Source organism: Cetorhinus maximus, chromosome 11 (assembly GCF_964194155.1).
Source record: "Cetorhinus maximus chromosome 11, sCetMax3.hap1.1, whole genome shotgun sequence".
Classification (NCBI taxonomy): Eukaryota; Metazoa; Chordata; class Chondrichthyes; order Lamniformes; family Cetorhinidae; genus Cetorhinus; species Cetorhinus maximus.
In genome coordinates, this window is record NC_135889.1 from 82,263,141 (window position 1) to 82,276,516 (window position 13,376).

The window sequence follows — 13,376 nt, forward strand, 5'->3', positions numbered from 1 at the left end:
GTTTCAATAAGATTACCCCCCATTCTTCTAAACTCTAATGAATAAAGGCCTAACCTGTTTAGCCGTTCTCTATACGTCAACCACTTCATCCCAGGAATCAGCCTAGTGAATCTCTTTTGAACTGCCTCCAATGCCAGTATATCCTTTCTTAAATACAGGGACCAAAACTGTACACAGTACTCCAGGTTTGGCCTCATCAACGCCTTGTACAGTTGTAACAAGACTTCCCTAATTTTAAACTCCAACCCCCTAGCAATACAGGCTAAAATTCCATTTGCCTTCTTAATTACTAGCTGCACTTGCATGCTAACTTTTTGTATTTCATGCACAAGAACACCCAGACTCCTCTGTGCTGCACTTTTTTGGAGTCTCTCTCCATTTACATAATATCCTGCCTTTTGATTCTTCCTACCAAAGTGCATGACCTCACACATTCCTAACTGAGAGTTAAATTTACTCTAAAAGCACTGGAGGAAACTTGAGTAGCTGTAAAAAGTTCCGGAGAGCGTCAGAAATCCTGAAAAAAGCTAAAAGATGACCACAAAATTTCCAATTCAATTGGAAAGCAACGGATCTTCTATTTAAATTTGCGACAACACATTGAGCTGTGTTCCCTGGACCTCAATATTTCAGAACCAGATAAACAAACCAGTGGAATAAAAAAATGCTAGGCAATGAAGGCCTCCACAGACTGAACACATCGGATCTGTCCGACAACCATGTGAAAAATCTGAACAAAATATAGTCAACACTCGAAGATCAATAAGTGAAGCTCAACTTCTGAATACACCCTCTGGAATTCATGCCCTTTAGGCAACAACTGTCACAGACCATTGACCAAACCATAAGTAAATGCAGAGACAAGGTGAGGCAGTGGGGTGATTACAACTTCACAGCAGCAGAGCTAGCCAACAGAATAATCGAGCTGGTGATAACATCTACCGCAATGGAAGCATTTCAAAAACTCACCTTGGACCAATCCAAAGGTTACACCTTGGAAGCAATAATGCAAAATGTACACAAGTACAAAGTCATACTAATGGGTAGATAGAATCTACAGGCGATGCATAATTCATCTACCATTGGCATAATAGCCAATGCATGTAATCCTAGTATGCAGTGCAGGTCATTGGCTTCATACATGCAGCAAGAAAATGCCCAGCTTTTAACACTGTATACAAGGAGTGTGGCACCAGGGGACATTGGAAGCACCAATGCAGAAAACAAAGGCCAAAATAAGTGGTTCGACATCATGAGAAGCCACAGCAAGAGACCAGATAGGTACAGCATTCTAACTAACCAAGACTGTGTACCAAGCAGCGTAAAGACAAGATCCACAAAATGGCTAGCCAAGCTGTATATTCAAGTGATAAGGATGACTACACCATCGATGCATAAGGTGGTCGGACATTCAGCACGGTGAACATCAAAGAATGTATTGGCACAGTGATACCAACAGAAACCTTTGCCACTATCCAGATGATATGTCCACAGATGAAGGATCAGCATAATCTGTATGCAAAACTGGATACTGGTGCAGGTGCAAACATCCCTCCATTTTGTACAATGAAATGTATGAATCCACAGAAGTGGCAGCGATGATTCAACCAATCAAAGCCAAACTCACCGCATACAATGGCTTGGAGATTCAATACCTGGGACCCATACACTCAAGTATCATTACAAAAACTCACCCTGGTCACTCCAGATATTTTATGTTGTGGACACCACGGGTCTAGCGATTGCAGGCCTACTGGCATGCAAGGACCTGTCATTGGTCACCATACATGGTATCGTCAAGACAATGGCGAAGACGGGAGACCCCAGGAAGCACCATCGAAAACCCCATTTTTACACTAGGAAAAGTCACCTAATTCTACAGTGCAGATCATCAGCCAACAGACTGCACGACAATGTTTGAACCCATTCTGAATTTGTAAATTTTATACTGCAAAATTACTATTCAGCAGGCAAGTGCAGATAGACCTCCCGAGACATCACCCATTGATATTCCCAGGAGTACATGATGAACTACTCAAAAAACAGGGGAAAATGAAAGATGCCCATGACTGGCATGCAGGTAACGAATTACCCAACCTGAACTTTGGGCAGAAAATTTGAGTACATCACCCAACTGATGGCACCTGCAATTCAGGAGAAATCGTCAGCATATACCCAGAACCAAAATTATATCAAGTACGAACACCAAATGGCATGACAGTGCGACGAAACAGATGCCAAATCAGAACAATACCACAATCAGAAGTCATATTGCGACTAGAACACGATTTAAGACACAACACAAACAAAGCAACACTGACCAGCATTCTGAAAATGAACAGCAGCCTTCAGCAAAGGTCCTCATAACAAAAGCTGGATGGATAAGCAGAAACTTGTAAATTTATTGCTTTGTGTACATGCAAACAAAATGTTATTTTCTTTTTCTGCCATGTAAATAGTTTGATTCTTTAAGGGTAAACCTTAGAGAAAAAGAAGGTATTGTAATATGATGTGCGTGCACCTTTGAGGGTGTGTATCTTAAACTGCTGTCAATCAACAGGATATGATGTAGTAGTCCCATGACTTGTAGTCAGACTATCAGCAGTAGGCCTAGGAGTGAGATGCATGTATAATAATCTCCCAGTTAACTCTATCTGTATATAGTCTTCAAATAAAGAACCCACCAATCATTGTGCATGTTTGCTACATTTATGTCAAAGAAAAGGAGAACATAGCACCCCTTTATCTCACCTACTAGTTGCATCTTCAGAAAAACTTTAAGAATTTTCAGATGAAAATGTTTGTAGCCTCAGCGCACCTCCTCTTTAGCTTATGCTTTTGATGTTCGATTTCCAATACCTCCTCTGTTAGGAGAACTGTTAGTGAAGATCACTGGCAGCTCACTGATTTCATGCTAAACAGACACAGGGACAAATTTAGCGTGGCCTGTGTGCCCATGAGAACAGGTGGACAACTGAAATATAGTGATCACTTTGCTCTCATTTTCAAATTTAGGCCCTTTTGTGTAAAGGATTTTATGATAATCAATCCTAAATGTATACTGTTTGAATCTGGGCCCTTGTTCTATTGCTGCATTTTAGTTTAAAATGATCTTCCGGATTTGCTTACCTCCATACCAGTGACTGCCTTGTATACCTCTGAGATTACATTTCAGAGACTTATTTTCAAGACTGACATCCTTAAGATTCTCCAGTTTTTCCTCATAACTTCAATATGTAATACTAGAGATCAGCCTCATGTTCTTCTATGTACTGTTATATCACCAGTATTGGAATATCTACCTTATATCACTAGAACTGGACAGAGTACTCAAGATGTAATCAGACCATAGCACTGTGCAGTTTGAGCATCTGGCTATTGGCTACATAGTTCAGAAGTCTGTTCATTTTGTTGATTGTTGCTTTGCATTTGGAGGAAATATCAAGCATTCAATCTACCAAAGTTCCTTGTTCTCTATTAGTTCCATCTTTAGCAATTTTAACATGTTCCTGGAGTACCAATATTGCTCATTTCTTCGGCCCTAATGTAATGCCTCACATCTGTTCGTATTAAACTTCCTCTGTTAATGTTTGACTCCAATTACACATTTTGTCCAATTCATTTTGTAGAAAATGAGCTGCTGTTTCCTCAAATTTAACTATTCCACCCAGTTGTGCATTGTCTGCATTCTCTAAAATAGCCCTCTGGCTGATGCATAGTTCTGCACCCCCCCACCCATTATTTCCATTGGGGCTGTTCAGGGTCACTTCAGATTATATTATGGAATAGACCAGGAGTGAGGGGTGGTGGGAGACCTGACATGAGCAGAGCAATTTTATGTTTACGACGTAGTAGGTGTCAGGGTCCGGGAACATACAAAAAACGTGGAAGACACTGTGGTGGCTTTTTGAACATTCACTGCATTACCATATGATTTCCAGATTCCTGATCAATATGTGCCTGCAGGAAGATCTGCATGATGTGATTTCAACTCCACTATTTAAAGGGACAGCCCAAACATACAATTTGAAGGAATTTGGGATCAGGAGCCAAAGACACTTTTATGCCTGAATGGAATCTAAAAGGTCCAAGGCTGTAGCCCATTATAGTGAAGCCTCCCTGGATTTGCTGCTCCAGACTGTGAGGGCCTGCATCGAAATGCTGTTCCCCAGCAACAGGAGGAAGAAGCCAGCTGAGGGCACTGAGGAGGCATAGGCAGTGGTTGCAGCATAGGTTGGCAGCAGAATCATGGTGCAATGCTCTTGGATGCGATACAAAAAGTGGTTCAATGACCAAAGTAGTGTAGGAAAGGTGATTACCACGGCATATTCACCAACACCCTGCTGTGCATGTCAGCTCAACCCCCTCACTCAGCCTTCAAAAGCACATCACTCCTCACACCAACTTACCTTGCATGTATACTCAGCCCTCTCTGTCAATGCACTTACTCACATTCTCATCTGACCATTCACCATTGACTCTGACCCTCACCCTTATGCAATATCATGCCTATTCCTCATTGTCAACAAATGTTCTGCATCTATTGGGTGAACACATGCCATTACTCTCTCATATTCCTCTTCTTTCCCTCCCTGCAGGAGAGGAGAGTACAGAACACAGAGGAGAGACAGAGAACTGCAAGTGGCTCTCACAGCTAACAAGTGCAGCAGAGCATACAACACAATCATGTTGACTTGATGTCAACAGTGAGTGAAATATGATGATGTGCAGATAATTTGATAATTTCAAGCAGTCTTACCTTGATAATACTCATTGACATCTTATATCTCCCATGGGGCCTTCACACATCCCACAGGTGGTGGTTCACATCATGGACAGCATTGATAATTCTCCAGAGGAAGTCATACGCTCTGGACCATCACAGGACTAATGCATGCCCTGTACCAGCTTAGATGCTCAAACTTTGGTTTGGCAATGAGCTGGATGTTCACCTGGTGACTCACATCTCAAGTGTGCTGGTAATGGCCTCAGGCATGCTGCACCTATCTGCTCATGCCCAGTCTCCTTCGGAGCTGAAGATCTCTGAGCAGCAGGCTGTTGTTTGTGCAGGTCCTGCTGCTTCTGCTGGTCACCTTGGTCCTCATCTGAGGTCCAAAATAACACAGCTACACCCAGAGATCAGAGCTCCAAAATTCAGCAGATCAAACCTTCAAATTGTAGACGACACCTCCAAAGTGTGTGAAGTCACCTCTCAACACAAGTACTTTGAAGAGCTCTTTCACGCAAGCAACTAAGAAAGCAGCATGAGTACTGAGTAGACAATGGCATACTCCCCTGTCATGACTTCAGTCCCCTTGATTGCCACTGTCTCCTCAATTACTTTTAGTAATGAGTTCTAGGGTGCTTAGGAAACCCATGAAGCCATAGATAAAGTGCAAGACCCATGTTGATATCACTGTAATTGACTAACATTGAAATTGACAGCTCTTCTGACGGGGTTTGTGTACTTACAGCCTGTATCATGGTGGAATGGAATGGAGAAGTTACAGGGTTAGAGCGAGTTTCCCAGTGTGCCTGCATTTTGCCTAGATTTCAATTCACCCACACCTAAGCTCATGTACTCGACCACGTTAAAATTCTTTGAAATCTTTTTGGAGGTAACAAACTGGGTTTATTTTTTAAGTTGTTAACCAGGTATTCGTGAGTATTATTTTCCTATATAAAATGGGGCAATGCTGAATTAATAGTGCACCTTTTAAATGTTCCATTTAAATTGAAAATGTCAAAAACATTTTGCTTTCATTCTGTTGTCTATGCTAAGGTTATCTTAACTTTTTCCCATTCACACTGCCCTAGTAAATATTTTTTTCTCATGATACATTTCTCCAACTTGGGAAATGCTTTCACTCAATGTTCTAGGAAAGCAATTTTTCCAATATGGCGAGTGAACCTTAGCACAACTTTAATCAACAGAAGTCATAAATAATAATTTTTTAAAATTCTGTTATGTTTATTCCTATTTGATAAAGCAAGATACAGATTTGTCACATGAGATGTCAGTGGAAACATGCTTCAGTATGTCATCACACTGCAAATTCACTGATTTTCTTGAACTATATAAATACACCATAATAATGTCAAAACACAATAGCCAATATCATGAAGTGCTAAATATCTGTGCTCATAAGACTGACCATGACCCAACTAAGGGATTGTCACTCAAGAAATTTGCAGTCAGCCCTAACTGTAGAGCTATTTATTGGATTGCATTGCTGACCCTGATACATCCATTAAGTACTACATATTAACAACTTTTCCTTTGTTTTTAACAGATTCTAACCTCTGATCTCCATTACTATTACATCATGGAGCTGGCATTCTACTGGTCTTTAATGTTCTCTCAGTTTACTGATATCAAAAGAAAGGTAAGAACATTGCACATGAATCATAGATTCAAAGAAACATGCAACTCAGAAGGAGACCATCTTTCCCGTCATGGCTGTGTTGTCTCTTTGAAAGACCAGGTGTGTTTAGTCCTACATTCCCAGCTTTTTGTCCATAACCCTGTAAGTTCCTCATCCTGAAGTACCTGTCCAACTCCCATTTAAATTATTTATGAATTCCACTTCCACCTTTTCAGTTAGAATGTTCTAGATCCCAACAACTGAGTGAAAAAATTTCTTCTCACCGTCCATCTTGATCTTTTGCCAATGATTTTGAATCCATGACCTCTAGTTTTTCACCCAACTACTAAAGGGAATATTTTTTCACTATTTCCTCTATCGAAATCCCTCATTAGGTCACCTCTTAACCTTCTAGCTTCCAAGGATAATTCTGACTTTTCCAACTCTCTTCACAACTGAGTTCCTCATCCTGAGGAACATCATGAAAACCCACCTCTGTACCCACCCTAATGCCATCACATCTTTCGTGAAGTGTGGTGCCCAGAATTGTCTACAATACTCCAGCTGCAGCCTAATGAGTGATTTATAAATTTCTACCATGATGCCTTTGTTGCTAAATTGTACTCCTTTACTTATAAACCTTAGTAACCCACATTCTTTTTACAGCCAACGTATCAACTTGCCCTTCTACTTACAAGGATGTGTATATATAGACACCAAGGGTGGGAGGGGGTGGAATTTTCACCGGCTGATGGAGATGGGGTAGAGGACTGGGAAAGTGCACAAAATACCGTTGGACCAGTATCCTGGCATGCTTCCACCTCCTTCTATCTTTCCTGGGTTGGACAGGGGGTGAATCTGGGAACCCCCACAGCTGAGGGAAGGCAATCAAAGTTGTTAAGCAGGCAATTCAGAGGGATTTTGTATATAGATTCCCTCTTTCCCAACAGTCCCATGCTGTGTCTCCAACATAGAGAACATGGGAGCACAGTGGTAGAGACTTCCTCAGTGTCATTGAAAAGTTGTGTTGGGCTTTGATCGGCTACACTGAAGAGCTGCAGATATGGCCAGTTGAAAGGTTGCTTTGATAAGTACTCAATTTGTCAGAGAATGCTATCACTGTGTGACAGGTGATTGCCAGCTCCTTAGAAGACACCAGCATTGCAACCATCCTCAGTTGCACTTCCCTGCCACTAGCCTTCAGGGCAGCCTGGGAGCAACAAATATTGCTCCACTGGCCACGCTTGCGGAGGATCTAGGGCAGGGGGCTTACCACTGCTAGGTGCTCCAGCTGCAGCAGGAGCAACACGAGCAGAAGCACTAACTGCTTTCTTCTCAGCCAAATGCATGTCTACAGAGAAAAGGGGTTGGCCATTTCTGGCCACAGATAACATCTTCATCTTCCTGGTGCTAGGCTCGCAGGGAGGACACACATTACCTGCAACAAGGTGACTGAGATGGGAGGCCTAACCCCCCCCCTGCCTCCTATAACCACGTACGTACCTCTGCCTCTCACCAAGTTGTGTGTTCTCTTCTGCAATGAGAGAAAGCAGAGATGTGTGACTGTTCATAATGGTTTGTGTGCAGAAGGAGGAGGGTCACCATTTGTGGAGGGTTACTGTGAGGCATGAGTGCAAGGATGAGTGTGAGTCTTGCCTGCTCAGATGGGAATGTAAGATATCTGCAGGGAGAGGAATGAGTGGAGCTGTAAGCTGTGTTGATCTCCAGTGCATTGTGGATGAGATTGCTGGGCAATTCAGTGTGTTGGGCTTGGGCAGCAGAACTTGCTATGCCATTCACCTTTTCCATCCTCCTGAGGCCCAAGATCTTCTTGGTACATGGTCTTCAGATTGGAGGGAGCATACTGTAGCTTCCCAATTCCTTAGACACTTCCTCATGTCCTCTTCCTCATGTCCTTTGGATAGCTCACCTCACTGCAGCCTCTCAGCTGCACCTCCAAGTAAGATTGGGGGACCTAGGGAGCAACCTTCCCAGGCCTCCCCTCCATTCCTGTGGGTCTGCAGCCTAAAAAACACAACTGTTGGCAAGCTTCTCTGCAACATGCCATGGCCCCTTTAAACATAAATCATTCCTCTGGCAAAATGGCCACATCATCCTGCCCAACTTTCCTAATTGTTCAGCTCCCAGAAAGAGCAAGCAGAAGGCCCACTATTCTTATGTTTGAGTTCCGGACCTAAAAATGATCCCGACACTCCACCAAGAACTAAAGTGATAAGATTCCATCCCAGATCTGTCTGCTCATCCACACTTTTCTGTATTGTGCCATTTATAGTTTATTGTCTTTTTTTAATATTTATTCATTCATGGGATGTGGGCATTGCCGGCTGGGCCAGCATTTATTGTCCATCCCTAACTGCCCTTAAGAAGATGGTGGTGAGCTGGCTTCTTGAACTGTTGCAATCCATGTGGTGTAGGTACAGCCACAGTGCTGTTAGGAAAGAAGTTTCAGTATTTTGCCATATTAGTTCTCCCAAAGTTCATTACTATACATTTCTCTGTATTAAACTCCTCTGCCATGCCTCTGTCCAATTCACAATCCTATCTATGTCATGCTGAAGCCTATAGCTATGTGCATTATAATCTACTACTTTGCCAAGTTTCGTATTATCTGAAAACTTTGTAATGTTGCTCTCTCCACCCGAACCTAGGTCATTATTAAAATTATGAAGAGGAGTTAATTCAACGCTAACCCTTAGGGGGCTTGCAGTGCTGTTCCCTCGCAGTCTGAAAAACCCATTTGTCACCAGTCTTTGCTTCTTATCACTGAGCCAATTTGAATTCACACCACCACTTTCTCCTTAATTCCGTGATCTTCCATTTTCATAATAAACCTCCAGTGTAGTACTTTGTTGAATGTCTTCCAAAAGTCCATATTGACATCCACTGCACTGTCTTGATCAACTTTTTCTGTTACCTCATCAAAGGATTCAATCAAGTTAGTCAACATGATTTACCTTCAAAACATTCATGCTGTCTCTCCTTCATTAATCCACGCCTTTCTGAAAGAAATTTTATTTTTTGCATAATAATGGTTTCTAGTAACTTACCAATTGATGTTAGGTAGACTGGCCTGCAGGTTCTTCTCTATTCCCTTTCCTGAATAGTTCTATAACATTAGCAGCTGTCCAATCCTCTGGCAATACTCCTGTATCAAACGAGGTTTGAAAGATTGTGACCAATGCCTCTATTATTTTTACCTTTGCTTCTTTCAGCAACGTAGGATGTATTCCATCTGCTGACTTAGCAACTTTCAGTAATAATAGTCTTTTTGTTGCACTTACTCTATTAGTTTTCAGTCCATAATCCCCCTCTCCTCTTTTAGTGTTACCTTCACATCATCCACTTCCTTTGTGAAGACGGATGCAAAATAAGCATTTCTTATTTTTGCCATGTCCTCTGCCTCTAGAGGAAGATTTCCCCTTAGGTTCTTCATAGACCCGACCTTTTCCCTAGCTATCTTATTGCATTTTGTATTTATAAAGTGTTTGAGCTAATTTTAATGTTGTTGCTAATCTTTTCTTCTAAACTCTCTTTGTTTCCCATATTAACTTTCTTTGAATTCCCTCCTGTGCTTTCTTTATTAACTAAACTAAACCTTATCCCTGATATTTGTTATATGCCCCCTGTTTCTGCCTTATTTTAACTATTATCTCCTTTATCATTCAGGGCACATTAGCTTTAGATTTTCTGTATTTTCCATAGAAAAGTTACAGCACAGAAGGAGGCCATTCGGCCCATCTTGTAATTTTTTTGTTTCCTTCGAACAAATATGCCTAGTTTGTACCTGAACTGTTCCCTGAAAATGCCCTCCATTATTTTGTTACTGCTTTTCCCTGGAATTGCCTTTTCCAATCTACCTGTACTTGTGAAATCACTGAAATTAACTCTTCTCCAGTTGAGCATTTTTAACTTTGATAGTTTCTGGTCTCTTTCCAGCATTACTATAAATTAATTGGCCAGAATTTTGCACTCCCCCACCAGCGGGTTTTTAGGCGGGAGCGGAGCATGAAATTGAAGGGACGGGATTACCTCCGTGCCCTGACCACACAGTGGTTTTTGCACTGGGGCGGGCAAGGCCCCAGGTGGGAAGCCCGCCCTTGCCCGAATTGAGGCCTTTATGTGGCCAGTTAATGGCCACTTAAGGACTATTTCGCACACAACGTCAACTTTTAAGCTGGCAGGAAGATTGAACCTCCATGGGGGGAAGCCGAAATATAACAAAGTTACATCTCGGGTGAGAAGGAGCCCTGTTCTGAAGTCTGGCACCAACATCCCACCCCACCCCGCTTAAGGTCTGGTGGTCTCCGGACCTCCCCTCCCTCCATCTCCCCCCAACCTCTCCCCCCCGAGACCCCAATTGCCCCCCTTTGCCTTCCCTACCCTCCCTTTCTCTACCCACCCTGGGACCCTTTCAATTTACCTGGGCCTCTGGTTCCCAGACTTAGTCTTCTTGAACTTCCTTTTCTGTCCATCGCAGCACTTTTCTGTCACTGCAGGGACTGGAGAGCTGCTGGTCAATCTGATTGGCCAGCAGCTCTCTAAGGCGGGACTTCCGAATGGTGGGGTGGGAGTCTCGCCTTCTGCCAGTCAACATCCATTGGAGTGTAAATTGGCTGCAGGGCAGTTGGAGAGGGTGGGGTTGTGTTCCCTGCTAACTCTTCAGATGGTGGGAAACAAGACCCCGCCACCTGAAAAATTCAGGCGATTATGTTGAATGAAACATAGTTTGAACAGAATTCTTACCACACAAGAATTTATGTGAACAAGAAGTGATTTACACTGACATTATGAAAACTCCAATGAATAACAATTGTATGCGGTTATTTTTGTTTATTCGTTGTCTTATTGTAATTTTTAAATGTATTAAGTTGTTTGTTCTGTTACTCCATTAGGACTATAATTTCCTCAGTTGGATAAAATACAACAGGGTAGACATAATTAAACAAATAAAAACAGTAATATCCTATTAATATCACAAAATAAAATATTTACATGTAAAGTGCTGTAAAATCTTTGATAAAGTACAATCTGGAACAAATCTTGCAGCTTTACTTAGGGTAGAATATGTACAAAACCTAAATTCAGTGCTCACAGTCATACCTGACAGGAGAACTGACAGAAGTAGCTGTGGACTTCACCCACTTTAAACTGGCATCAGTGAACCAATTTGCACTTGCAGCACCAACCTGATGTGACTCCTGGCGGCAGCTGCAACTGAATTGAATCTCCAGCCCACTCCAATCCCTAACACAACCTGAATGGTGATGGCATCCTGTGATTGCCAGCAGAAGTCAGGTTGTGGCTACCAGCATGGGACAAGCCGTAACATATGTTGTGAGGAGAAGAAACAATGATAGGTTTTTGATAAGCAATGAATTGAAACTTCTTAGTATCCATTTATAACAGCAACATCTTACTTTTATGTAATAATTAATGATACAGGATGATGCTTAACCTGGAGTAGACTATTAAAGGCAGCAACCAGCAAAATATATGGGAACTCTGTGGGGCACCCAGCTGTCAACCAAGATGTCAATGGCCTGGTCTGTCAACCATGGTTCATAAAAACTTTGTGCCCTTCACACCTGGAAATTTCACCAGTTTTATTGGTTATGCTGAATTTAAGTGTTTGAGAACTATTAAAGCAACGTTAATGTTGGAGGATTTGTAGCAATTATTGATTATACAGTGTAGAAAACTATGTTGACTGCAAATAGCACTATCCTTCAGGTCAGAAGAGGAAATTAGTAGCATTTAAGAAAGATCGAAACGTGATAGGAAGAGCTAAATTAACATTTGCTAGTATGATAACGTTCTTGTCAATGTACCTTACCTTGATCAATACCTGCAGTAAATACATGCTTTATAATGATACGTTGTTCAATGACTGACTTAAAATCAAACTTAGTCTAGCGCTACTCAATCATTTCTTTTTATATTCAGCAGTATTACATTCTGCAGTTCTCAACCGTTGATCACTCAAAGTATTTATATGACATTGCTAGATGCTGATACATGATAATCTGAATAAATAATGTAGGAATAGCTATCCCTTTCTCCTGCTTGCACATTCTAAGTTTTTAATCATGTGTCAGCCTCATCACACTTTCTGTAAATTCTCTGGCAAATGTTTCACTTCAATGCTCCTTCCACACACCAGGAGCACATGCTGAGAAATTCTGCATCCCTAACCCATTTCATTGGTCAGAAACTCATTAACTGGGCTGCAGAGGTTTCCAGCTATGTTCGCCTGAGAAGCAGCAAACTTGCCCATGTTAAAAATGACAGTACATTGTAGGCAATATACTTATTGACTAATATAAAACAAAATCTGAAAATGCTGGAAAAACTCAGCAGATCTGGCAGCACCTGTGGAGATAGAAACCGAGTTAACGTTTCGCGTCCGTAAGACTCTTCTTCACTTATTGACTATTTCCCAGCTTCTAGCATAAATCTAAAATAGCACACCACCCATAAGGTAATTCAGCAGGTGTCACAAATTATGTAAATTGAATTGACATTTTCATGCTGTTGAATGCTGTATTAACTTATGATTCATCTAAGCCTGATTGTTAAAATTCATTTGCTTAGCACAGACGTTTCTGCTCCATCAAAGTTCATGCTTGCCGTGTGGCCTGACTAATTTAAACCTTTTCTGCGCCTCCTAAACCATCTTTGGAACAGGTTGTTATAAAATGTTCAATGCCTAGCATATACTCAATTTCTGCCATCATAAGTTTATCGGTAGGCTTAGTTCCTGGAAAAAAATTAGAGCCTGATCCAAAGCAGGCTACTGGCACACACCATCTATGTACCTATGTGCAACCCCAAAGAGATACATCTTGCCTATGTTTACCACATGTCACATTCCTAAATTTGCTTGGGGTATCAGGTTAAGGTGCCAAAAGAAGATCAGGTCCTTCCCGCAAGGTCAAATTAGTACTGATTGTTCCCCAGGTCATTAGCATCAGGGACAGATCACCTGCCTGC

At 41.7% G+C, this 13,376-nt stretch overlaps 1 protein-coding gene across 4 annotated transcripts in view; it reads left to right on the forward strand.

Annotated features, from left to right (window-relative positions):
- Nucleotides 1–13,376, forward strand: part of cers6 (ceramide synthase 6) — a 332,569-nt gene that overhangs the window by 243,429 nt on the left and 75,764 nt on the right. For all 4 annotated transcript variants that reach the window (XM_078552321.1, XM_078552320.1, XM_078552318.1 and 1 more), the window contains exon 6: nt 6,294–6,386. In XM_078552321.1, coding sequence (XP_078408447.1) covers nt 6,294–6,386 — 93 coding nt within the window. The remainder of the gene's footprint in view (nt 1–6,293; nt 6,387–13,376) is intronic.